The sequence below is a fragment of the Lytechinus pictus genome, chromosome 5 (assembly GCF_037042905.1).
Source record: "Lytechinus pictus isolate F3 Inbred chromosome 5, Lp3.0, whole genome shotgun sequence".
Taxonomy (NCBI): domain Eukaryota; kingdom Metazoa; phylum Echinodermata; class Echinoidea; order Temnopleuroida; family Toxopneustidae; genus Lytechinus; species Lytechinus pictus.
In genome coordinates this window covers 7324414-7349824 of record NC_087249.1, presented here as the reverse complement: position 1 = coordinate 7349824, position 25411 = coordinate 7324414, and the positions used below count along the sequence as shown (strand labels likewise).

General features: G+C 35.7%; 1 protein-coding gene across 1 annotated transcript in view; it reads left to right on the top strand.

The window, feature by feature from the left end:
* The first annotated feature begins 233 nt into the window (after positions 1-233).
* Positions 234-25411, top strand: part of LOC129261869 (amiloride-sensitive sodium channel subunit beta-like) — a 39704-nt gene continuing 14526 nt past the window's right edge. The window contains exons 1-9 of the mRNA XM_064099307.1: positions 234-575; positions 1611-1924; positions 2617-2917; positions 3325-3581; positions 3870-4057; positions 6023-6126; positions 7316-7479; positions 7895-8005; positions 24252-24375. Of these exons, the coding sequence (XP_063955377.1) occupies positions 1691-1924; positions 2617-2917; positions 3325-3581; positions 3870-4057; positions 6023-6126; positions 7316-7479; positions 7895-8005; positions 24252-24375 (1483 nt within the window). The 5' untranslated portion in view covers positions 234-575; positions 1611-1690. The remainder of the gene's footprint in view (positions 576-1610; positions 1925-2616; positions 2918-3324; positions 3582-3869; positions 4058-6022; positions 6127-7315; positions 7480-7894; positions 8006-24251; positions 24376-25411) is intronic.

Below are 25411 nucleotides of genomic sequence, written 5' to 3'. Positions count from 1 at the left end.
AATGACACTCTGAAACCTAAATTGTATCAATTCATGCTTTCAACGATCAATCATTATTTCTTGATGATAATGTAGGCTCCTGAAAATTTTATTTTTCTTTTTTATCAGACAGTCGGTAACTATTGACAACCCGATGCGTATACAGTAAGTGGGGGATATTCGCCCATCTATTTGGCCATGCATTGTAACCGACACGGCTGTGCGTCACAACTCCAAGCAATAAAACCACTTTCACTTTAAAAACGTGATTGTGTTTGATCAGTTGGGAGAAATCACGGGTCAGTCTTTTGTTTCTAATCAGGCCTTTTCATCTTGCTTATTTGTGATGAGAGTCACATAGCTCACTCTCTGGAAATTACAATTTATTTGGTTACATACCGTTAAAGGAAATAGATAACATTTTAAAGAAGTATACTGCCCCATTTCTTGAGATATATCTTTTACATTGTTCAGCTAAATAATTGAAATTGGAGAATATAGGCCTATATCAAATTATGGACGGATTGACAACAGAGTTTTTTCAGAAGTTTCCTAAAATGGCACGGTAAAGTGTTACGGAGCATAGCTGCAACACGGTAAGCAGATCAGACTATCTTAGCATGAGATTCACTCTCTTTGAATTTTTCCTTATTCAAACAACGAATACATTCTAAGTAAGACAAACTTTTGTTTTAAAGTCTTTTTCAAACCCAGGTAGAGGGAGATATCAACAAAATGGTTTTCAGTTGTGCTATTTAGGTTATTGTTGCACTAATAATAATAAAGAAATGATTTCACCTTCATCGTTTTACTTTGAAGAAATTGTACCGCAGATAAATAATGATGTATCTGTGAAAATGCAAATGTTTATTTCGTAAAATTGCAAATAACATCATTTTACTTTGAAGAAATTGTACCGCAGAAAAATGGCGCAGATAAATAATGATGTATCTGTGAAAATGCAAATGTTTATTTCGTAAAATTGCAAATAACATCATCATCGATTTGCAGGCCTCTGCAGCCTTATCCCCCCCCCCCCCTCCCCGAAAAAAACCCTGAGCTGAACCTATGTCTCTGTGAAATAGAGTCGAGCATAAACATGACGAACAAATGCGTGTTACTAATTAAAATGATTGAAAACAAAATTTGTAGCTTATGTTCGAAAGCTCTGTGTAGTGTTACAAACAATTTTAATTGTACGAGGTTTTTTAAATTGATTTTTAACAAATATCACTTGTTAAGGGTGGGAATTTTCACAATTTAGTTTCGTTTTCAAATAGTTTCAAATATTCTCTTTAAATTTTATTTCAATTAGATTTTCTGGCGTAGTCCCGGCGATTCCAAGTCAGATATTTCATGAAAAAATATAGGCCTAATTAGATTCAAGTTGTTTATAAAATAGATTTGAGCGTGCTTTCCACTATAAACTAGATATTAATGTGAGTTTTCAATCGATTTCGCATAGATTATTCAATATATATATCAACCTAGGTAGAGATCAGTCATTGATAAACTTAACTCTTAAAAGAGTATGCGAATGCTTACATTTGAACGTATTCTTCATTTTGTAAACAGAAAATTTCATTTTTAAACACGAAATTGAAACTCTGTTTTCGATCACTCCCTCACAGATAATTTAATACTTGGACATTTAGCAATTGATCACTTCAACGTCTATACAAGAAACGGTTTTTCGAGAGACCCCGTAAACATGGAAGCTTGGAAGGCGAACGTTGAGAAGAAAGAGGAGAGTTTCTTGAAGATCCTCCACAGTCGAATGGAGACGTCATCGGCCCACGGTCTGCCGAACATCCACCGGTCGTCCAAACCTATCACCAAGCTCTTCTGGTTGCTTCTCTTCCTGACTGGTATCGGCGTCATCACTTGGCAAGTCGTCACTCTCTTTCAAACATACCTCGCGTATGGTTACACCGTTACTTATGAGGTTGGTATAAGGGTAGTACTAATGGTATCAATGATAGCAGGTAGCAGTAGAAAAATCAGAAATATTATTTTTGGTAGTCGTATATAGTTGTCGTAGTAGTAGTAGTAATAGTAGTAGTAGTAGTAGTAGTAGTAGTAGTAGAAGTAGTAGTAGTAGTAGTAGTAGTAGTAGTAGTAGTAGCAGTAGTAGTAGTAGTAGTAGTAGATGTAGAAGTAGTAGTAGTAGTAGTAGTAGTAGTAGTAGTAGTAGTAGTAGTAGTAGTAGTAGTAGTAGTAGTAGTACTAATAGTAGAAGAATAAGAAGAAGAAGTAGAAGTAGTAGTAGTAGTAGAAGTAGTAGTAGTAGTAGTAGTAGTAGATGTAGTAGATGTAGTAGTAGATGTAGTAGTGGTAGTAGTAGTAGTAGAAGAAGTAGCAGTAGTAGATGTAGTAGATGTAGTAGATTTAGTAGTAAATGTAGTAGTAGTAGTATTAGTAGTAGTAGTAGTAGTAGTAGTAGTAGCACCAGCAGCACGAATGGTATCATTAATGATGATGAGAGGATGGCGGTGGTGCTGACAGAAAAAGAATTTGAAAGATACGTTATATAAAATATTGCAATAAGATTGATAAAATCTAATCGGTGACCCTGTTATCATCGTCTCAATTTTTTACCACTTTTAGTACCTTAATTTTCATTTATGTATTACCCAGATTAAGTTCAATCGCTCCCAAGCATTTCCCGCCATCACCATCTGCAACATGAACCCGGTGATGAAGTCCAAACTCGAGGGATCGGACAACTCTTTCCGAGAACTCTTCGACGTTAACTTTAAGCCACCGGGCTCCATGGACATGGGAGGGCCTGATGGGGGTGATGGTCCGAATTCTGGCGATGGTGGAGGAGGAGAAGGCGTAGGAGGGGGAGAAGGAACAGGAGGAGGTGGTGGTTATGGTGGCTTAGTTAATATAGATACACAGACTACTCAAAGTTCAATATTAGCTACGACTGATAGTAAGTAAAGCTACTTAATTGGAAAAAAAAAAACATTTCTACGAGAAAGTTGATATCTTCATTAGTACAAACATGTTTCTTAAAGTGATCTTGTAACTACGGTATACCCAAGAGTCTTTTACTATAAATTTGTTTCGACACTCCAGAATGACACAAGTTGAGTCCCTCTCTGTTCGAAACCCCAACGTTTATGTAACCCATAATATTAAAATGATTTGTCACCCACCTTGTTCTTCTATTTTCCTCTTTTGGGTATTTATGAGATAACATTTCACTAACGTACAAGAAAGAAAATCATGCAAGCTGAGAAGAAATCAAGGTGCGACCTGATCACAGTAAGTTTTCTAACTGATGAAAGTTTTACTTGCTTTTTGACTATCTGAGTTTTATGCGTCTTCTGTTTCTAGAAAAGGATGCTGCAGAATCAAAGTCGGATGTTCCTGTTGGTACCAGTGGACCAACTTCCGGTCAGGGTCAGTCAGGTTCTTCTGCAACAATATTTGCCAATGCCCCTGTCTCTGCAGATATCCCTAGTGGCACTTCTACCGGTGTGGCATCATCAGGAGTGGGATCATCCGCAACACCCGATGGGAATGCGACAGAAGCTGAACACCAAGAAGAGTCAACCACGGTGACCGACGAGTCTAGTGACATTACAACTGAGGTACAATGACCCCGACAATTTCGAACAGTCGTTTCTTAATATGAAATAATGAATCCATTCATTCAAGTCTCCTTACATATTTGCAGTATATTTACAGTAGAAAGGAATCACTTGTCTCAATCCACAGGGCCCTGTTGCATAAAAGTTAAAAGTTACTATAACTGCCATGCTAATCAGCCAATCATAATAAAAGATTTCATGGAAGTTACCATTGGATGGCAAAGTTAATATAACAGCAACTTTTAACGGGCCCAGATGTCTCGTTCTTTTCTTTTCATGCGCCTTTAGGCTGTCGAAACTTGGCAAGACCGTCAAACAGGCGACTTCTTCCACAAGAAGTCTGATGGTTACCTGAAACAACAGCGTCTGGTGGTCCAGCTGGCAAACAAGACGATCGAGGAACGTCAAACGCTGGGACATTCTCTCGAAGACATGCTTCTAGACTGCTCCTGGAGGGGGTTCCCGTGCTCCCCAGCGTAAGATAATCTTTATTCTTTATTTTTATAAAAAAAGTAGTCCTATATTCCCATGATATTTCAAGTCGTCCAAACGAGATTGAAAGGAAAAAAATAAGTAGATGAAGGAAGAAGAGCATGAAGAGAAGAAGATTGGCTCGTAGAAATACCAACCCGTATATCGTTTCATTGAGGAAAAAGAAAGACCTCACCTCCAGGTCGTCTCGACCTTACGCCGTGTGTTTTTCTCCATAGGTAGCACCCCCTGTGATTCTGTTAGAAGTGGAAAATGGAGAAATATAACCAAATTGCCTTTATAATGAAGTGATAACCCAACTTTTTTCTTTTTTGCTTGTCAAATTTATCGGCACCAAAATGATCTTCAATTTTGAAGTGAAACCTTCGTTGTTTTTTTTTTCAGCACCTCCTGTAAAAATCGTTCCCAGGACCCTGTTCCACACCCCCCAATTCTGGCACGACACCTTTTTCTAAATAGGAGAAATAGGAATAGAAATAATGATAACATGGTCCATACATTTTCACGAGTCATCAAGTTATCATTTGTAATTTTATTGAATCATGGAAACTATAACTATGATCGTTATCTTTAACCTTGCATAATAATTCGAATCCATTCATGTGTAGTAATTATAGGGATTTTTTTGCAATCACTACTATGTTTTCAGGAACGTAGAGAATCTATTGTCAGAAGCCCTTTATGACAAAGAGGTCTTTGTCGAAAATCGGTGAATCAAAACAGCAGTGTCGTCCTGGACTCTGGACAAACGACATATTAGCAAATTTTTCGTCAGTTCCAAATCTTAGAACGATCTGCTGTCCCAGTTAGCCAACTTTCGACAATGACCTCCAAGTCGTTCACTGTGAATTTGAGGAGTATTTATTATTCTTTTTTAATGCTCATCGGTCCAGAAAGTGTCCAGAATAGGGTCTGTATTATAACTTCAAACTGCAAGAAGTATCCCCGACATAATTGTATTTTAGTATTCTGATATTAAACCTATTTGAACTGTAGCTGGCCGATGTACAAAGCACATGGAGATGAAATAATTTAGCAGCCACAGAGTGATGGGGAAGTTGGTCAGTTGTTGTATTATCGACTGATCATGATTCTATGCCAGTAACTTTGAACATTATACATGTATACTCATTTTATTTATGTCGGTTCCCTTAACCGACGATTGTTGGTCTGCAAAATTTTAATTGAGAAATTATTCCAGATTCTAAAGTAGAAATAATTCTTACCTACTACTTCTACTACTACTACTACTACTACTACTTCTACTACTACTACTACTACTACTACTACTACTACTACTACTACTACTACTACTACTACTACTACTACTACTACTACTACTACTACTCCTACTCCTACTCCTATTACTACTACTGTTACTACTACTACTTTTACCACCACCACCACCACCACCACCACTACTACTACTACTACTACTACTACTACTACTTCTACTACTACTACTACTACTACTACTACTACTACTACTACTACTACTACTACTACTACTACTACTACTATTGTTACTACTACTACTGCTACTACTACTACTACTACTACTACTACTACTACTACTACTACTACTACTACTACTACTACTTTTACCACCACCACCACTACTACTACTACTATTACTACTACTTCTACTACTACTACTACTACTACTAATACTAATACTACTACTACTATTGTTACTACTATACTACTACTACTACTAGTACTACTACTACTATTATTATTACTAGTTCATTTTTTTCATTTTGAAACGATTTTTTTTTGTTTATGTGATCTGAAAATTGATTCTTATCAATTGAAGAGAGTTTGTGTCCAATCCTGGATGTTTCTTGTGTTCGTTTGAATAGTTTTTGCTGCCGATTGACTCAGTTGTACTGTTAATTGTTAACAACGTCTGGAAAAATAAATTTTGATTACCGTTTTATTTTCTACAGGAATTTCACCAGCATATACGATCCACAATATGGAAATTGTTACATTTTCAATTCGGGACAAGATGGGAACACATTGACCACCAAGAGACCCGGGCCAAGCTACGGTATGTTAGCATGTTACCTTTCTCATACTCGTTCATACTCACTATAGTTACAGTGTCGTTGCAGGAGGCGCCCCACGGAAATGAAAAACTAGAGACATTTTTAGTCTACTAGTAGAGTTACTATTAGACTGATTGGCCTCAAAAGACAACTTTTGAATTACTCTTCGAACCTTTAATTTCGTACTTATACCTCAGTCACATTTGCTCTACGGCGAGTGGAAAACAGCCGTTTTAACATTTTTATAGGTGATTTGAATAAAAGTAAATAAAACGGCTGTTTTCGACTCGAAATGAGACTGTAGCATCATTGCGGTTAAAGTTATAGTGTTAGTATGGTGCACAAATATTAGGAAACTTTCGAGCCTGCGTTACGTGACCGATGCTAATATGAATATTTTTGTTAAGTAGGCCTATTCTTCTTAAACTTAAAAAAAATGAAAGGGGGTAAGGGGGTAAATCTCCCCTTATAAGGGTCGAGGGTGACAGCATTTTTTAATGAGGGTGGAAAACGCTGTCACACCTCGGCCCTTTTTCACCCTTTTCATCTTTTGTGTTTTAGAGTGTAGATTTCAGGCCCCCAGCTTACAAATAGTTACGATTGATCCGATCAACTCAACTATATCAATGCCCTAATTTTTTTTCAGGAAATTTGCACAATGTTCTTTGCAAGCAAAGAAAAGCACACTAAATTTACAAGAAATTGAATAGAAATATGAATACACAACATATCTAGAAAATATTTTGGACAAATTTGCATTTTAAATGTTGACGTTGCTGGCCGTCCATAGTTGTGATATATCTTATTAATCGCAACTCTTTGTAAGACGGGATTCAGGAGTTATTATGTTCGCGATTGGAGAACAGATCCCTTTGAAAAAAAATTATTACGTCTCGTCAAGCACTTTCCATCTGCTTTCTATTTCAGGTAGAAATATTCAAACATGGCAAAGAAGCCTGATCTATAATTCCTAGGGGGCCGTTTCATAAAGCTGTTCGTATAAGTAAAGAGCGACTTTAAGAACGACTGGTGATCCTTTCTTACGCGCTTAACCATCGCCAATTAATATATCGTTTACCACAAGAAAGGATCACCAGTCGTTCTTAAATTCGCTCTTAACTTACGAACAGCTTTATGAAACACCCACCTGCAGAACTATTAATTAAAACAGTCATAATTACTTTTGACCAGGTCTTTCTATGGAGCTCTTTGTTCAACAAGATGAATATATGGAAGATTTAACCGATGTTGCTGGCTTTCGTGTGATCGTCCATCATCCATCCAACATGCCTTTCCCTTCTGACGATGGTATATTTGTGTCTCCAGGTCTCATCACTGCTATTGGAGTCCATGTGGTAAGGCACACTACTACTACTACTACTACTACTACTACTACTACTACTACTACTACTACTACTACTACTACTACTACTACTACTACTACTACTAATACTACTCACTACTACTACTCACTACTACTACTACTACTACTACTACAACTACTATATGTTGCTACTACTACTACTACTTCTACTAATACTACCACCACCACTATTACTACTACACTACATCTACTATTATTAATTCTGCTGTTGATTCTTCTACTGCTATTACTACTTTACTGCTTTCAGCAGGGGATACAAATGTTTTTCCAAAATGAATTCATCGTTTAAAAAGGTAATTTGAACCTTTCTTCGGAATGACAAACGTATCATGGAAGGGACAATGATAAGAAGAATATAATCCCCTATTTTCCACCTCTAATTTCAGCTTGAGATAGAGAGGTTGCCGGAACCGTACGGAGAATGCAAGGAGGACATCTATGAAGGTATTGAAGACAATATCTACTACCAAAACTACAACATCAGCTATAGTGTACAGGTACAGTAATATATGCAGGATATCGATTGTCACAGTAACCATGGTAACACCCCTAAATTAAAAAAATTTATATTTTCCTACGACATTTTTTTTCCCGGCTCCAGAATAGGGTTTATTTAACCAAAGACTACACATTCATTATGAATATCCATTACATCATCAAGCTTTAAAGTACTTTGGCGACGATTGGCAACTCTATTATTATTATTTATTTATTTATTTGGCCATAAAAAACATTATAAATTGTACAATGTAATTACCCAAAAAAAATTAAAAATTGGATAATTGAATATGGATAAAGTAGAAATGAAAGAAAAGAAGAAAAGAGTAAGAAAACGGGTTTTCCATGGGCCAGGGCTCGCAAAAGTAAAATTCAGTACTATTGTCCAGAGGCATGCGAGCCCTTGTGGAAAAAACCATCGAGAGAATATTGCTCATTCCAATTTATAAATTTACACATTATTAAAATTCAAATAAAACACATTCAATCAACATTATTAAAAAAAGTATGTAACGCCAGGCAAGATAAAAGAAATAAAGAGGGGTATTGGGAAAAATTTGAATACCCATGCCGGACTGATTAAAGGTCAAGTCCACCCCAGAAAATTGTTGATTTGAATCGATAGAGTAAAATCAAACAAACATAATGCTGCAAATTTCATCGAAATCGGATGTAAAATAAGAAAGCTATGACATTTTTAAGTTTCGCTTATATTTCACAAAACAGTTAAATGCACAACTCAGCAATATGCAAATGAGAGAGTCGAAGATGTCCATCACTCACTATTTCTTTTGTTTTTTATTGTTTGAATTATACAATATTTCAATTTTTACAGATATGACAATAAGGACCAACTTAACTTAACCATAAACTGTTAAAATAATGGTAATTCTACATGTTCAGGGAGAAATGCAATTTTGTTTCATTTGACAAGGAGGAGAAAATAAGAATATTTCATATTTCATATAATAAAATACAAAAGAAATAGTGAGTGGGTGACGTCATCAGTCTGCCAATTTGCATAACGACCAGGATGTACATATAACTGTTTTGTGAAATTAAGCGAAACTATGAAATGTCATAACTTTCTTATTTTACATCCGATTTTGATGAAGTTTTCAGTGATTTGCTTGTTGGATTTTTCTCCTTTTTTTCAAATAAACTTTTTGTTGGGGTGGACTTGACCTTTAAAGAGTGTGTGTAATGCTTAATATAACATAGCACTAAAATGGTTACACTTCGTAATTCCGAAGGTTCATAATTCCGACGGTTCGTAATTCCGAAACACGTAAATTGCCTATACCTCGATGTTCGTTAATCCGAAAACGTAAAAGGGTTCGTTAATCCGAACATTTGTGGCGTTATTCCGAAGGTTCGATAATCCGAAAACGAAATAAGGTTCGTTGTTCCGAAGGTTCGTTAGTCCGAAACGAAATAAGGTTCGTTAATCATTAGTTTTCGGACTAACGAACCTTCGGAATTACGAACCTCACTTCGTTTTCGGATTAACGAACCTTCGGAATTACGAACCTCACTTCGTTTTCGGACTAACGAACCTTCGGAATTACGAACCTCATTTCGTTTTCGGACTAACGAACCTTCGGAATTACGAACCTTCGGAAATACGAACCTTCGGAATAACGAACCTTCGGAATATCCGAACCTTCGGAATAACGAAGCTTCGGAATTACGAATGTATGCGCACTAAAATAACTTAAATTTGTGTGAGGTACTAGAGCCCGAAAAGCAACAATGAAATAAGGAAGCATGCCCTAGACAACAGCAAGAGCATGCCTCCACATTCCTATTAATGACATGTGTACTCGCCAGGCTCCATCACCTAACACATAACAATCATAGATACAACAAATGATAAAATTACAGGAAACTCGCCTCCTTTGATGAAAAAAGAAGAGAAATTAAGAACTGCGTAGTAATTAAATAAAATTGTAATGATATTAATATTCTTAGATTTTTATGTGCCCTCAACAGTTTTGCTAAAGAAAGATTTAAACAAAAAAATCAACTGTACCAAATTGATATAACAGATCATACAGCCTGTACTACTGTTGAGCATTATTCTGAAATATTAATTGAAAAAGTAAGATTTAATCATATAATGAATGCTAACTGACATATTGAATCAAATTGCAATACAAGAAACACAATTGTTTGATGCACATCATAGAATAACATATACAAAGTACATGTAATTATTTAGGTTATATGGCAAGCATATCAAATTACAGGAAAAGTGTAATGGCAAAAATTAATTTGGTATAAATGTTCTGGAGGTATGGTTCGACTAAAAAGAGGAGAAATGAGGAGGAAGGGATACATGCACTGTATATTGCAGCAGACTGTTGGAATCATACCACAAATAATGGGGTGGCGAAAAGAAAGCAAATAAAATGAAATTAGAATATTGCCCTTACATTGACGAGGTTGAGGGTTCGAATCCCAAAATAGGCAAGAATTTTATAATGAATAAAAATCTCCTTTTATATAAAACAAAATGGAGACGAGGCTTTGAACAGAATAACCTTCAAGTCAAAGTCTTGTAACCTCGTTCAAAGACCCCGGAACGCCCGATCTGTGGTACCCAAAGATAAAAAGGCCAAAGAAAGGTCGTGGGGGGGGGGGCGGGAAGAAAAATCTCGTCCGGCCTATATACACGCGTGTATTCCTCATAATTATTGCTTGTCGCTTAACGATTATCATATCAGTTTCATTTGCTTGAAAATAGCATTGATTTTAATTATTGTTCAAACAGTGCGCTGTGTACCAGCTACCACCTAACACCAAGAAAAATCTCATCCGGCCTATTCACACGCGTGTATTCCTCATAATTGGTGCTTGTCGCTTAACGATTATCATATCAGTTTCATTTGCCTGAAAATAGCATTGATTTTAATTATTGTTCAAACAGTGCGCTGTGTACCAGCTACCACCTAACACCAAGAAAAAATCTCGTCCGGCCTATATACATGATATACACGCGTGTATTTCTCGTAATTGGTGCTTGTCGCTTAACGATTATCATATCAGTTTCATTTGCCTGAAAATAGCATTGATGCAGTGACCTGTATTATTGTTCAAACAGTGCGCTATGTGCCAGCTACCACCTAACACCAAGCACGACGTCAAATCAAAATAATAATAATAATAAATAATGACATTTTCTTTCCGGCGTCAGACGAGGGGAGGCGGGGGACAATAGTCACACGGGGCCTATGCATGTAACAATGGCTTCCATTGCTGATGTTTCGAGCAGAAACAAGCTACAAGGATAAGCTTTCTATACAGAGCATGCGCATTTCATCGTTCCACGTGTTGTTTGAGTACAAGCAAATATAAAGTTTCGTGGAACTTTTATCAGCAAAGTAGGAAAGTAATATCTCACATTACATAATGTTTTTCTTCTGGACAAATATGTAATTGAGCTATTATAGCTGTCATATTTATATGTTTAGAAAGTATCTTCTTAATCCTGTATTTGACTAACATTTCAACGACGAATACCCATACTAAGACAGAAAAATAAAATCTTTCCAAATGTGGCCACCCTCCTCGGGGGCAGATGTAACACCATGTTACAATATTGCCCCTGGCACTTTATAAACTGTTTAAAATAAAGCTCAGAAAAGAGATCTGCATACATGGGCGGAAATCTGTCCCGAAAGGTAGGGGGGACACAACAGGGGCTGATCCAGCCTTCGCCAATAGGGGGGGGGGGGCGAAAACATTTTCAGTCATATGTTAATCCCCGATCGGCAGCTCGAAGGTAATTTTTGTCTGTTTCATTGAAGGAGTAGTCCTCATGGTCACTTTTAAGCTTTATCCTTATAAATCAATATAAATATATGATATCATTGTCCTTATTCATATAATGCGAGCGCGAAGCGCGAGCAAATTTTTTTTGGAAAATTTATGTATTTTTTCCCTAAAATTTGAACATTCTGGGCAATGTTTGTTATCCTGAAAAAGATGTATATACAACTAAATATTTACTACGACCGCGAAGTGCGAGCAGAGGTTAACTGATGGAAAAGGTACCTGTTAAAGACTGCTTGCAATTAGCCATGAAGACGTTACATATTTCAACAATCAAATAATGCGAGCGCGAAGCGCGAGCTGAAATTTTTTGAAATTTTTACCTAAAGACTGGAAATTCTAAGCACTTTTTGTAACTTAAACATATAATAGGTATATAACTAAACAATTGATGCGAACGCGAAGCACGAGCGGAAGGTTTTGAGATTTAGACCTAAAGCCCCAGTCACATATAGACCCCGGACCACCCCGGACCATCCCGGATCTGATCCGGGGTGGTCCGGGGAGAGATCCGTGTTGGCGCCTTGGGCATCCTTGGAGGTCCGGGGTGGTCCGTGTTGGTCCTTGAACGTCCGGGAGGCCAACACGGCAGTTTTTGACTGTCAAAAACATCCGGCGTCATCCGTGGACTGCCGGGTTGGCAAAGCCATCCGGGATGGTCCGTGTAGCTGCCGTGTAGGTCCGTGTGGCTGCCGTGTAGGTCCGTGTAGCTGCCGTGTAAGTCCGTGTGGCTGCCTGGAGTATCCTTGGCAGTCCGTGTTCTTTTTTCCCATCAAATCTTTACAACGCTATTTACTTTATGAACTTTTCAGTAGTTGTTAAACAGTTGACACAAACATGCTCAATTTATTTATGATTAAATGGATGATTAAATGATTCATGATATTTTCTTACGCTTTGGATATTGGCCCCAACCTAATATTTGTAAACTTAGTGCATGTATGAATATTTTTTTTTCTAATATTTACCCCAACTTTGTCTGTTATTATTATTTCACATTTCATTTTTTTTAAATATGTTATATGTATATAATTTATGTAATGTACCTGTTACATCGAAATTGTACATTAAGTGTTATACTACTGCCCTGCATCGACAGTTATGCGTCATGACCTGGGCCTATCTTAATTTGTATTATGTTTTCTATTGACTTTGTAAATTTCTTTCCTTTATTGTGATTTCAATAAAGTGATATCAAATCAAATCGAAATTAAATTTGTCGTTCAAGATTTAAAGTACTTAACAACTACTTTTAAAACAGTAAACTGTGTTGTATAAAAAAAAACAGCGTTTTTACTGGTTAAGGAAGTTTTGAGTTTTGATATATTTTTTAAAAACAACATAATATAATGTTGCGACAAGGATGATAAAAAAATAAATAAATAAATAAATAAAAAATTAAATAAATACATATCAGCTCATTATTATGAACAGATTTTCATTTGCCGTGCTGGTCAATATAGCTGCCGTGTTGGTCCTTGAGCTGACGTGTTGGTCCGTGTAGCTGACGTGTTGGTCCGTGTAGCTGACGTGATGGTCCGTGTTGCTGACGCGTTGGTCCGTGTTGGTCCTTGTAGCTGACGTGTTGGTCCGTGTTGCTGACGTGTTGGTCCATGTAGCTGACGTGATGGTCCGTGTTGCTGACGTGTTGGTCCGTGTTGCTGACGTGTTGGTCCGTGTAGCTGACGTGTAGGTCCGTGTTGCTGACGTGTCGGTCCGTGTTGACGACGTGCTCTGCCGGCATGGTCCGTGTAGATCCGTGTGAAGCTGCCGTGTTGATGCCGTGTTTACAGTCATCCGGGGCAAAGCTATCCCGGACCTCCCCGGATCATGCCGGCATTGCCGTGTTGATCCGTGAGGATCCGTGTCTATATGTGACTGGGGCTTAAGAACGAGACACTCTGTTCATGTTTTGTAAATCATGAAAAGGATGAGTAATTGGGGTCTTTTTTACACTCGGTCCTTACATTAATAAAGCGAGTACAAAATGCAGCCAGAAAATGTTCATATACGTTTAATTTGAATTGATTGAAAGGGTACTTGTTAAGGACTGCTTGCACTTAGCCATGAAGACGTTACAAATTTCAACAATCAATGCTAGCGCGAATCGCGAGCTGAAAATTTTTGACATTTTTTCAAAAAGAATCGAAAATTTTAATCAATTTTTGTAATCGTGAACAGGGTAGCTATATAACTAAACAATTGATGTAAGCGAAGCTTGAGCAGAAAAATTCGAGATTTAGACCTAAAAACGGGACACTCTACTCATGTTTTGTAAATCATGAAAAGGATGAGTAATAGGGGATCTTTCTACATTAATAATGCGAGCACAAAGCGCGAGCAGAAAATTTTTGATATTGTGATCTGAAACTGGATAATGATTTAAATAGAGAACAAAATGAATATCTGAATAAACATGAGCGTGTTTCAGATTTAGACCTAGAATCTCGGCATTTTACACATCTATCAGCGAGCGCGAGCTTAAACTATTTGATATTCTGATCTGAAAAAAGAGTCAATTTCAGCTATATATTTCAAGCACTTTGTAGGAAAATTGTGAGGTGGATATGGATCACACTTAATAAAGAGCTGATATTTTTCATTATTATTTGAGTTTTAACATAGGACCGGGACATCCTTAGGACAAGTCATATGAAAATGATGACTATCTTCCTATTCCTCTTACTAAGCGCAAGATGAAACAAAAGGGACAATTTAATAATTAAATTGATATCTTATTTATTAATGCATAATGCGGGCGAGAAATCTGATGATATTATGGCCTGAAAACTGGAAATTTCAAGCACTTTTGTAATTAGGAATAGAATGCATCAGTTAAAACATTTTAACCATCAATGCGAGCGCAAATCGCCAGCCAAAATCTTTGATAAACTGTCATGAAAATCAATATTGAGACATACATAAATCGCCAATCAAAATACGAGTAGCACTATCTGCTACGTTTGACAATCAGACTTGAAAAGGGATATTTTCAAACTAAATGGAATACACAAAAATAATAGGTACTGAATAAATCGAATTTTGCGAGCGCTCAGTGCGAGTAGAAAATGTCAATATTCAGACCATAAAAGCTGTAACTTTTACAGATCACTTTTTTTAAAATCCGTTTGTAAATCACACAAAATAATGAAAGTTTGATTTCAGAGGTGAAATGTATAATGTATATTGACTTCCAAACATGATATTTAAGCTCCATATTGAAAAATCACCTAACAGGCAATGCGAGCGCGAAGCGCGAGCGAAAATTTTATATAGTGACATGAAAGATTCTTTTTATTTTCCAAGTTTTCCCCTCATCTTATTTTATTCACTCTGGAAAATTTGACAAGCAAAAAAAACAAAGGTTTTCGCCAAAAATGTAAGGTCATTTAGTCCAAAATACACGTATTATTTCGAATGTGAATGATGAATTTTTCTCCATCATAAAAGACCAAAATAGTAGGGGGGACATTTGATATTGTGTCCCCCCTACTATTTTTGGTAGGGGGGACACGTCCCCCCTGTCCCCCCTGGGATTTCCGCCCATGTCTGCATAACTTGATAAAGTTTGGGTATTATTTGTTTAGTTGTAATCAAAACCTTCAGTGTTTTTGTGCTTTTTCTGGTTTTCATAATCACTTATACCTTGGTCACATTCGCTCTACGGCGGTCGTACGGCGAGTCGAAAACAGCCGTTTTAACATTTTGTTATACATTTATACATATAGTGGTTTGAATCGAAATTAATAAAACGGCTGTTTTCGACTCGCCGTACGGCCGCTGTAGAGCAAATGTGACCAAGGTGTTAACTAGAAAAGAATAAGTTAAAAACACGAGGAGAGTATGTGTACTATTATAGGTTTTTCTAATGTCAAAATTGTAAATCTGAGCGGTATAATAGGGCCTATAGGTCATGTAGGTAATTGGAAATAAAAGCATAGAACACACCTCATCGATAAGCTAAAACATGATAGTGTTTTGTCTATCATAATGCTTTGTTTTACAAGGAAAACCTTTTCTATAAGCTCAGACATGAGAGATAATAATTTTGAACGCATCTATCCAATAGATATAGGGATAAATTATATTTATCATAATGAAATCAAATTCGCAGCGAAAGGCTGAATAACATGAATTTGTACAGAGCGAAAATTCAGTATTATATACAAACAGTTAGTAAAAATGCCCAATATACCCCTATATGTTAGGCATTGATATATATTTCTATTACCTAGCATTATGTAGAGAGAGTATAAGAGGGGGCGTGTCTTTCGTACAAATGATTTCTGAATAAAACAGTAATTCGGGATTTTATAGTTTGTTAACAGGGTAAAGAAACCATGATTTTTTGTCGGAAAAGTGTCATTTCTTAGACACAGCTTTCATTTCACAATCTTTAAGAAATAATATCACTTCATTAGTAAAAGAATGCATTAAAGTATAGAAAAAAACACTGTGAAGTGTTTTACCACAATCTTCCATTTAAAGAGATGCTGGGCAGGTACATATTAATTATTTAAAGCCCGCATAGAAATTGATGTATAGTTCTACAGTTAGGGTGAAGCCACAACAACCTTGAATAAAAAAAACAGTCAAAACGTTCCCCATAATAATAGCAAGTGGAAAATATGATGTAAATGGGTCAAACATTGTCGTGTTTTCTTATATACGTGGCTAATGTTGTTTAAGATTAAAATGTAAAAAATCTTGCATCTGTCCAGTGCATAAACATTGTACCACCTTCAGTGTTTTTGTGCTTTTTCTGGATTTCATAATCACTTATACCTTGGTCACATTTGCTCTACGGCGGCCGTACGGCGAGTCGAAAACAGCCGTTTTAACATTTTGTTATACATTTATACATATAGTGGTTTGAATCGAAATTAATAAAACGGCTGTTTTCGACTCGCCGTACGGCCGCTGTAGAGCAAATGTGACCAAGGTGTTAACTAGAAAAGAATAAGTTAAAAACACGAGGAGAGTGTGTACTATTATAGGTTCTTCTAATGTCAAAATTGTAAATCTGAGCGGTATAATAGGGCCTATAGGTCATGTAGGTAATTGGAAATAAAAGCATAGAACACACCTCATCGATAAGCTAAAACATGATAGTGTTTTGTCTATCATAATGCTTTGTTTACAAGGAAAACCTTTTCTATAAGCTCAGACATGAGAGATAATAATTTTGAACGCATCTATCCAATAGATAGGGATAAATTATATTTATTATAATGAAATCAAATTCGCAGCGAAAGGCTGAATAACATGAATTTGTACAGAGCGAAAATTCAGTATTATATACAAACAGTTAGTAAAAATGCCCAATATACCCCTATATGTTAGGCATTGATATATATTTCTATTACCTAGCATTATGTAGAGAGAGTATAAGAGGGGGCGTGTCTTTCGTACAAATGATTTCTGAATAAAACAGTAATTCGGGATTTTATAGTTTGTTAACAGGGTAAAGAAACAATGATTTTTTTGTCGGAAAAGTGTCATTTCTTAGACACAGCTTTCATTTCACAATCTTTAAGAAATAATATCACTTCATTAGTAAAAGAATGCATTAAAGTATAGAAAAAAACACTGTGAAGTGTTTTACCACAATCTTCCATTTAAAGAGGTGCTGGGCAGGTACATATTAATTATTTAAAGCCCGCATAGAAATTGATGTATAGTTCTACAGTTAGGGTGAAGCCACAACAACCTTGAATAAAAAAAACAGTCAAAACGTTCCCCATAATAATAGCAAGTGGAAAATATGATGTAAATGGGTCAAGCATTGTCGTGTTTTCTTATATACGTGGCTAATGTTGTTTAAGATTAAAATGTAAAAAATCTTGCATCAGTCCAGTGCATAAACATTGTACCACCTTCAGTGTTTTTGTGCTTTTTCTGGTTTTCATAATCACTTATACCTTGGTCACATTTGCTCTACGGCGGCCGTACGGCGAGTCGAAAACAGCCGTTTTAACATTTTGTTATACATTTATACATATAGTGGTTTGAATCGAAATTAATAAAACGGCTGTTTTCGACTCGCCGTACGGCCGCTGTAGAGCAAATGTGACCAAGGTGTTAACTAGAAAAGAATAAGTTAAAAACACGAGGAGAGTGTGTACTATTATAGGTTCTTCTAATGTCAAAATTGTAAATCTGAGCGGTATAATAGGGCCTATAGGTCATGTAGGTAATTGGAAATAAAAGCATAGAACACACCTCATCGATAAGCTAAAACATGATAGTGTTTTGTCTATCATAATGCTTTGTTTACAAGGAAAACCTTTTCTATAAGCTCAGACATGAGAGATAATAATTTTGAACGTATCTATCCAATAGATAGGGATAAATTATATTTATTATAATGAAATCAAATTCGCAGCGAAAGGCTGAATAACATGAAATTGTACAGAGCGAAAATTCAGTATTATATACAAACAGGTAGTAAAAATGCCCAATATACCCTTATATGTTAGGCATTGATATATATTTCTATTACCTAGCATTATAAGAGGGGGCGTGTCTTTCGTACAAATGATTTCTGAATAAACCAGTAATTCGGGATTTGATAGTTTGTTGTTTGTTAACAGGGTAAAGAAACATTGATTTTTTGTCGGAAAAGTGGCATTTCTTAGACAAAGCTTTCATTATCACAATCTTTAAGAAATGATATCACTTCATTAGTAAAAGAATGCATTAAAGTATAGAAAAAAACACTGTGAAGTGTTTTACCACAATCTTCCATTTAAAGAGATGCTGGGCAGGTACATATTAATTATTTAAAGCCTGCATAGAAATTGATGTATAGTTCTACAGTTAGGGTGAAGCCACAACAACCTTGAAAAAAAAAACAGTCAAAACGTTCCCCATAATAATAGCAAGTGGAAAATATGATGTAAATGGGTCAAGCATTGTCGTGTTTTCTTATATACGGGGCTAATGTTGTTTAAGATTAAAATGTAAAAAATCTTGCGTCTGTCCAGTGCATAAACTTTGATAAAGGAAAACGGAATGTTTGTTTGTTTTGTTTGTTTTATTTTTATTTCCGCGTTCACAATAATACATTATCAAAAGTATTTACATTGTTTACGATATACAAAATAATCCATAATGTATACAATCTAATCATAATACATAATAAGAACAAAAAAAGCATATACTTCACTTTTTAATAATAAAAAAACAACATTTACTAATGAACGCAGGAGACCGCCATCGTGAGCGGTTTAAAGCTTGAAATTGATGGCGGCCTCATAAAAAAGGTTTTTGACTAAGATTGATATTTACTGATCAAGTGGGTGCAATGCAGGTGCAGGTGTGGGTGTTGTAGATAGTAGAATATAATTTGTTTTTAATTAGTATGGGATGAATAAGATTGTTGCAATATCACGTGTTCCAATAATTGCCCCATAGGTGTGTTACAATTACCCCGTGTTGTGGGGCAATTGTAACACTTGACCTCTTGTTTTCAAATGATTACAGCTTCTAAATTAATCGTTTAACTTCATCCAAACCTATTCATATTTCAGACCAAGATATGAATCTTTCGTTTTATTTAAGTTTGAGCAGGTATTTAGCTTTGATAAAGGTGATAATTCAAATTTAATAAATTTTGTTACAATTGTCCCCAGTCTCCCCTACACATTATGAATATTCATTATATCATCAAGCTATAAAGTCATTTGGCGACAATTTGTGCTTACAATGACGAGGTTGAGGGTTCGAATACCAAAATAGGCAAGAACTTAATAAGAAATTAAATCTCCTTTTACATAAAACAAAAAGAGACCGTCGAGACTTAGAACAATATGGCGTACAAGTCAAAGTCTTGTAACCTCGTTCAAAGACTCCGGAACATCGTATTTCTGGTACGCAAAGATAAAAAGGCGAAGGAAAAGTCGTAATAATAATAACAATGATAATAATAATTAACATTATTTGTGTATAGCGCTTATCACAAAACATGTCTCTATAATAAGCGCCTGGGAAAAATAGAAAGAGAGAAGGAATTTCAGCAAAAAATAATAATTAATTGTATAGTTCACAGTGGACTGTGAGGGGTTTCACATGCGAACGGAAAAGGCTATTTAATGAAAAAGTAGGTTTTTAACATGGATTTGAATTTCTTTGTTGAATCTGCTTGTTTTATACTTTGTGGTAGATTGTTCTCGAGTTGAGTAGTAGGGAAAAAAATTCGCGTCCGGCCTATATACGTGGAAAGTTATAAACAAATTGATTAACAAAAACAAACCACATAGCAACAACGACAGTTTTAAGATAGACAATATAGAAATATCTCAACCGGCTGAAATCGCACAATCATTCAACCATTTCTTTACAAACATCGGTCCCAATTTAGCTTCCAAGATAGTTAGTGACAATACGAATTTTAAAGAGTATCTCTCCCAGCCAAATCAAAATACTATGTTTTTTTTACTCCCACAGACCGACATGAAATAATTAAAATAGTACAAGCTTTAACATCAAAAAGTCAACAGGCTATGATGGCATTAATACAAAATTGTTAAAGCAAATTGTAACATGTATTGTTTCTCCATTGGAACATATTTTCAACTTATCACTTTCCACTGGATGCTTGCCTGATCTATTAGAAATAGCCAAAGTAATCCCGATTTATAAAAAAAGATGATCCTACTCAAGTTACAAATTATCGGCCTATTTCCCTCTTGCCATGCATATCAAAATATTAGAAAAAATTTGTATACAAAAGATTGGATTCCTTTTTGTCATTTGATAAGATTATTACACCAGCCCAGTTTGGATTCAGAAAAAATTCTCTACCGATTTCGCAATAAAAAATTGCTGGACAAAGTTGTAAATTCACTTTCAAAAAAATATCACACCATTGCTTTATTTATGGACCTATAAGTAAAGCGTTTGATACCATTGACCATGCTATTTTACTTCATAAGTTGTATAACTACGGGATAAGGGGCATTGCTTGGTCATGGATTAAGAGTTATCTTTCCAATAGGCAATACGTTTCTATCGATGATGTTAAATCTCCTGTATCGTTTATCAATTGCGGCGTCCCGCATGGTTCTATTCTGGGACCTTTGTTATTTTCAGTATACATTAATGACATAGTAAATTCATCTCCCATTCTTTTTTTCATCTTATTCGCCGATGATACTAATATTTTGATATCTCACAAGAACTTACCAGAATTGATAAATATAATTAATTTAGAATTGAATAAAGTTTCATCATGGTTTAAATGTAATAAGTTATCTCTTCACATAAGTAAAACTCATATTATGCATTTTCCATCATCTCATAGAAATGAAAATTTTACACAAGATATAACAATTGATAATGTGCCTTTAGCATACGTAAAATTCCTTGGTATCACAATAGACAAGCATTTATCATGGACTCGGCACATAAGCAACGTGTCTTCCTCTGTAGCAAAAGGAATTAAAATATTATGTAAATTAAAAAAAATCTTACCAGAAAAATCTCTTGTTATGATATACAGTGCGTATCAAAAAAAGTTTACACTTAGAAAAAATCCTATAAAATTATACATGTGTAATTTCCTGAAGATTTTTCCAGATTTTAACATTGGTACAGATCCATTTAAGCAAATGACGATATAACTGTCGAAAAATGTTTCCGCTTGAGTGAGCACCACTTACTTTTGAAAAGTTAGTGAAAAATGATTTGCGCAGAACTTTGAAATAGTTTTGCGAATGAAAGTAGACCTTAATCATGAAGAACACGTGGAATTTAGCTAGTAAAATTGATTTGAAGGTATCTTTTACCTTTTTCAACTTGTTTCCTTGCCCAAAACACTTCGAAGAGTGTATTGCGCCCCATCCCACTCCCACACATACCGAGGCCATCGTGACGATATTTGCTTCACACTGAGCTGATTTACATGAAATGGCTTAGGCTTGATTTTCATTTTGTTAATCATTGTCAAGCTTGAAAAAAAGTGTGGAGAAACAAGTATTAAATGAAAAATGAAATGGAAACCCACTTTTAATGATAAAAACTTAGTGAAAAAATGCTGGAGATGTCTAATATAAACTTTTGTTCAGATTTAGTTATGTCCTCAGATCCAGCTGGCACAAAAAGGGTAAAGGGTGAGCTTACTAAGTGTTGAAATTTTAATTTGGGTGGCAAAATTATTACAAAATGCTTGAATGTCTTCGTTTTATTTCAATTGACTAAAATGCAAGGGAAATGTATGAGAAATGTTTCGCAGGGTAAGTTTGATTTCGCCCTTTCCCCTTGACACAGCGTGAAAAACGAGCATTTCTGCGCAAACAGATTTATGCGAGCTTTACAAAAATGGACAGCACTCACTCAGGTGTAACATTCTGTCAAAACTTTTACTTTCATTGGATAGATGAGACCCAAACCCAAGATTATATGTGAAAAAAAATACCCACGTAATGTATATTTTTTTAATTCCCAGTGCTTTTTCAAAGTGCTTTATTTTGATACGCACTGTATAATACATTGATTTTACCGTATATTCACTACTGTAACCTCATTTGGGGGAATAGCTGCAAGACAAGGCTTGATCATATACTTTTATTGCAAAAGAAAGCGGTAAGAATTTGTTCCAAATCTGCATATCTTTCACCTACAGACCCTCTTTTTTATCGTCTGAAAATATTTAAGATAATAGATATTAATACTTTACAAATAGCACTATTTATGCATAGATATAATTATGACATGCTTCCTCCAGGATTCACGGATTTATTTTCATATAATAACAATTTACACTCATATCCAACAAGAACATGCAATAATATTCACTTAAACAATCCCAGGACACTATTTGCACATAAAACACTAAGACATCATGGACCAGATATTTGGAATGCATTGCCAGATTCACTCAAGCTGACAAGATCACTTTATTCCTTTAAACGAACTGTAAAAGAATTGCAATTAAACCAATACCTAACAAATTAAAAAAAGAAAATCATTATCATTGTTATCATTATTTTAATTAGACCTTGACTTTTATCTAGAACATTTATAAATCAAAAATCAAACAACAAAACGTGTTATTTTCTAAAATTTCATGCTAAGGACCAAGCATCTCCCTCCCTTGCCCCCCACTTGCACGTTTTATGACAGTATATTAATTATTTTGGCTATTTTCCAGGGCTGTTACGCTTTCAAGCTTTGCTTTTGTGACGACCCTTGCAACCATCCTATTTATTGTGTAACAGAAAATACCACTTAATATTTTTCATTAATATATGATATATATTTGATGATTTATATACAAAACTATTGTTCATTATCTTGATGTCAAATTTCAGATATGTATTTTCTTGTCCAGAATGTTGTTATGAAAAATGTTGCAAAAACCAATAAATGAAATGAATGAAATATACACAATCATCAAAATTATTGTGTTCCTAATAATTGATGCTTGTCGCTTAAAATCGTATTTTTCCACGATTAACATGTCAGTTTGATAATGCCTGAAAATGGCATTGATTCAATGACGTTAATAATTGTTGCTCAAACAGTGCGCTGAGTACCAGGCGCCACCAAGCACGACGTCAAATTTAAAGAATAAAAAACCCTACCACATTATCCTTGCGCATAGATAACATTTATGTCATCTTTTAATCAGCAGATATTTTTTTCTTAATTTTTCATATTATCTTCCTATCGTGGGCCGACTTAATACACACTTAATGAAATGCACAACTGGCCGTATGGTATTTATGCACAAAAGGAAGATGCAAGGGCAAAGCATAAATATTGCGATTTGTATTTCATATGTCCGTCATCTTATTTCTTAAGAATAAAATTGTAAGATTGATTTGGGGGGCCGTGTGGTCTAGTGGTTAGAGCATTGGACTCACGATTGTGAGGTTGTGAGTTCGAATCCCCGCTCGGCCATCATATTTAAACAATAAGGCCAAAGCCCAACGCTCAAGAATAATTTATGTCGACTACGGTCCTTTTCACACGTGAATCTTGAATCATCATTGTAATGATGACTGCAATTCGTCTTTAGAATCATCGGACCTTTCACACGCTCACTCGAAAACTGTGATTTGGGTGAAACTTAACTGGAGTTCTTCTCACGGAGTAGAATTTGAATTCGTGATTGTGATTAACGTTCGTGATTCTAGTTTGATTTCACACGTGCTAAAAAAAAATCGTCCTTAGCCTTATTTTTCACTGGAATCATCATTCAAATTATGATTTTTTTTAACTATGTGAAAGGGCGGTATGACTGATTAACTTAAATATAAATGTTTCTTATGTAATTGGTTATAATTCATGCCATCTTGGCGTTAGTGCGGCGGAAAGCTGCTTTGCCGAGATCCTACGAGAGTTATACTTCATTTCTTAATTTCTGTAATGATTTTGTTTGTTCTTGTTTTTTATCATTTTAAAAAGACCTGTGAGCAAAGTTGTTACCAGTATGCTGTGATAGACGAGTGCGGCTGTAGCGACCCTTCCTTCCCAAGCCCTCTCTACAGTAACGGTACCTTCTTTCCTTGTGATATTGACAGTGATGTAGGTAAGTCTCATCAAGATACTGATAAAAAATGAACCTTGAAATACATTCTAAAACACAAAACATACCGAGGATAGAAATGACGATTTGTATATTTTTTTCATTTTTATCGGGCACGGGTTAAAGTCTGCAGGCACAGACCCTGATTGAAAGTATGATCAACAAGTGGGTCTTCACGCAAAGACTAGCGCATAATAAAACTTATTGTTTCAATTCTGAGCGAGAGGGCATTTAGGACGCAAGTCATTGTAGTCTTTGGATTCAGACCATTTAACTCGAGTGAAGGGTTTGCACAGCAGACTAGACTGGGGGGGGGGGGTATAGTGGCGGATAAGGGGATGCTAATGTGTGGGTGTTTGAGAAAGTGAATTGAGTGTGTGTGAGGGTTTACTGAAAGCAAAGATTTGAATTTTGATATATTGACCTGAAACTTGAGCAGTTTAAAGCACAATTGTAATCGTGAACATATATATCTCCAGAACATGTCTCATTTATAAACCAATACCGGCAATTCGACTGCAAAGCGCGAGCTGAAATTTGTAGATAAATTGACCTGAAAATGGGACATTTTCAGCACATTTTGTAATCGCTAGCATCAAACATCATATCTGGGACATCTCGCTAAAGAATCAAAAGAGAACATTTTTTAAAACCACTCTTGCAGAAATTTATGAACATCATAATGCATCCCTCTAAAAAAACAATGCGAGCGCAAAGCGCAAGATAATATAATACATGAAAAGTGTACAACCACATTTTGTCATTCTGAACAGGACACATTTATATATCTTACTACCTATGCCACTTCCCCTCCCTTTCTGTTCCCATTACCCCCCCCCCCCCCCCCTCATTCTATGCCACCCCTTTCGGCATGCACCCTTCCTTATATACCTCTCTGTGTTTATCTTGACATTTTCCAGCTCCAACCCTCACTTTCCATCTCCCTACCCCTCCCCTCTGACTATCTCCCTATCTATACCACCCCTCCCTTTCTCCCTGATTACCCCCAAGAAACATTGATCACGTCAGATGAGAGTAT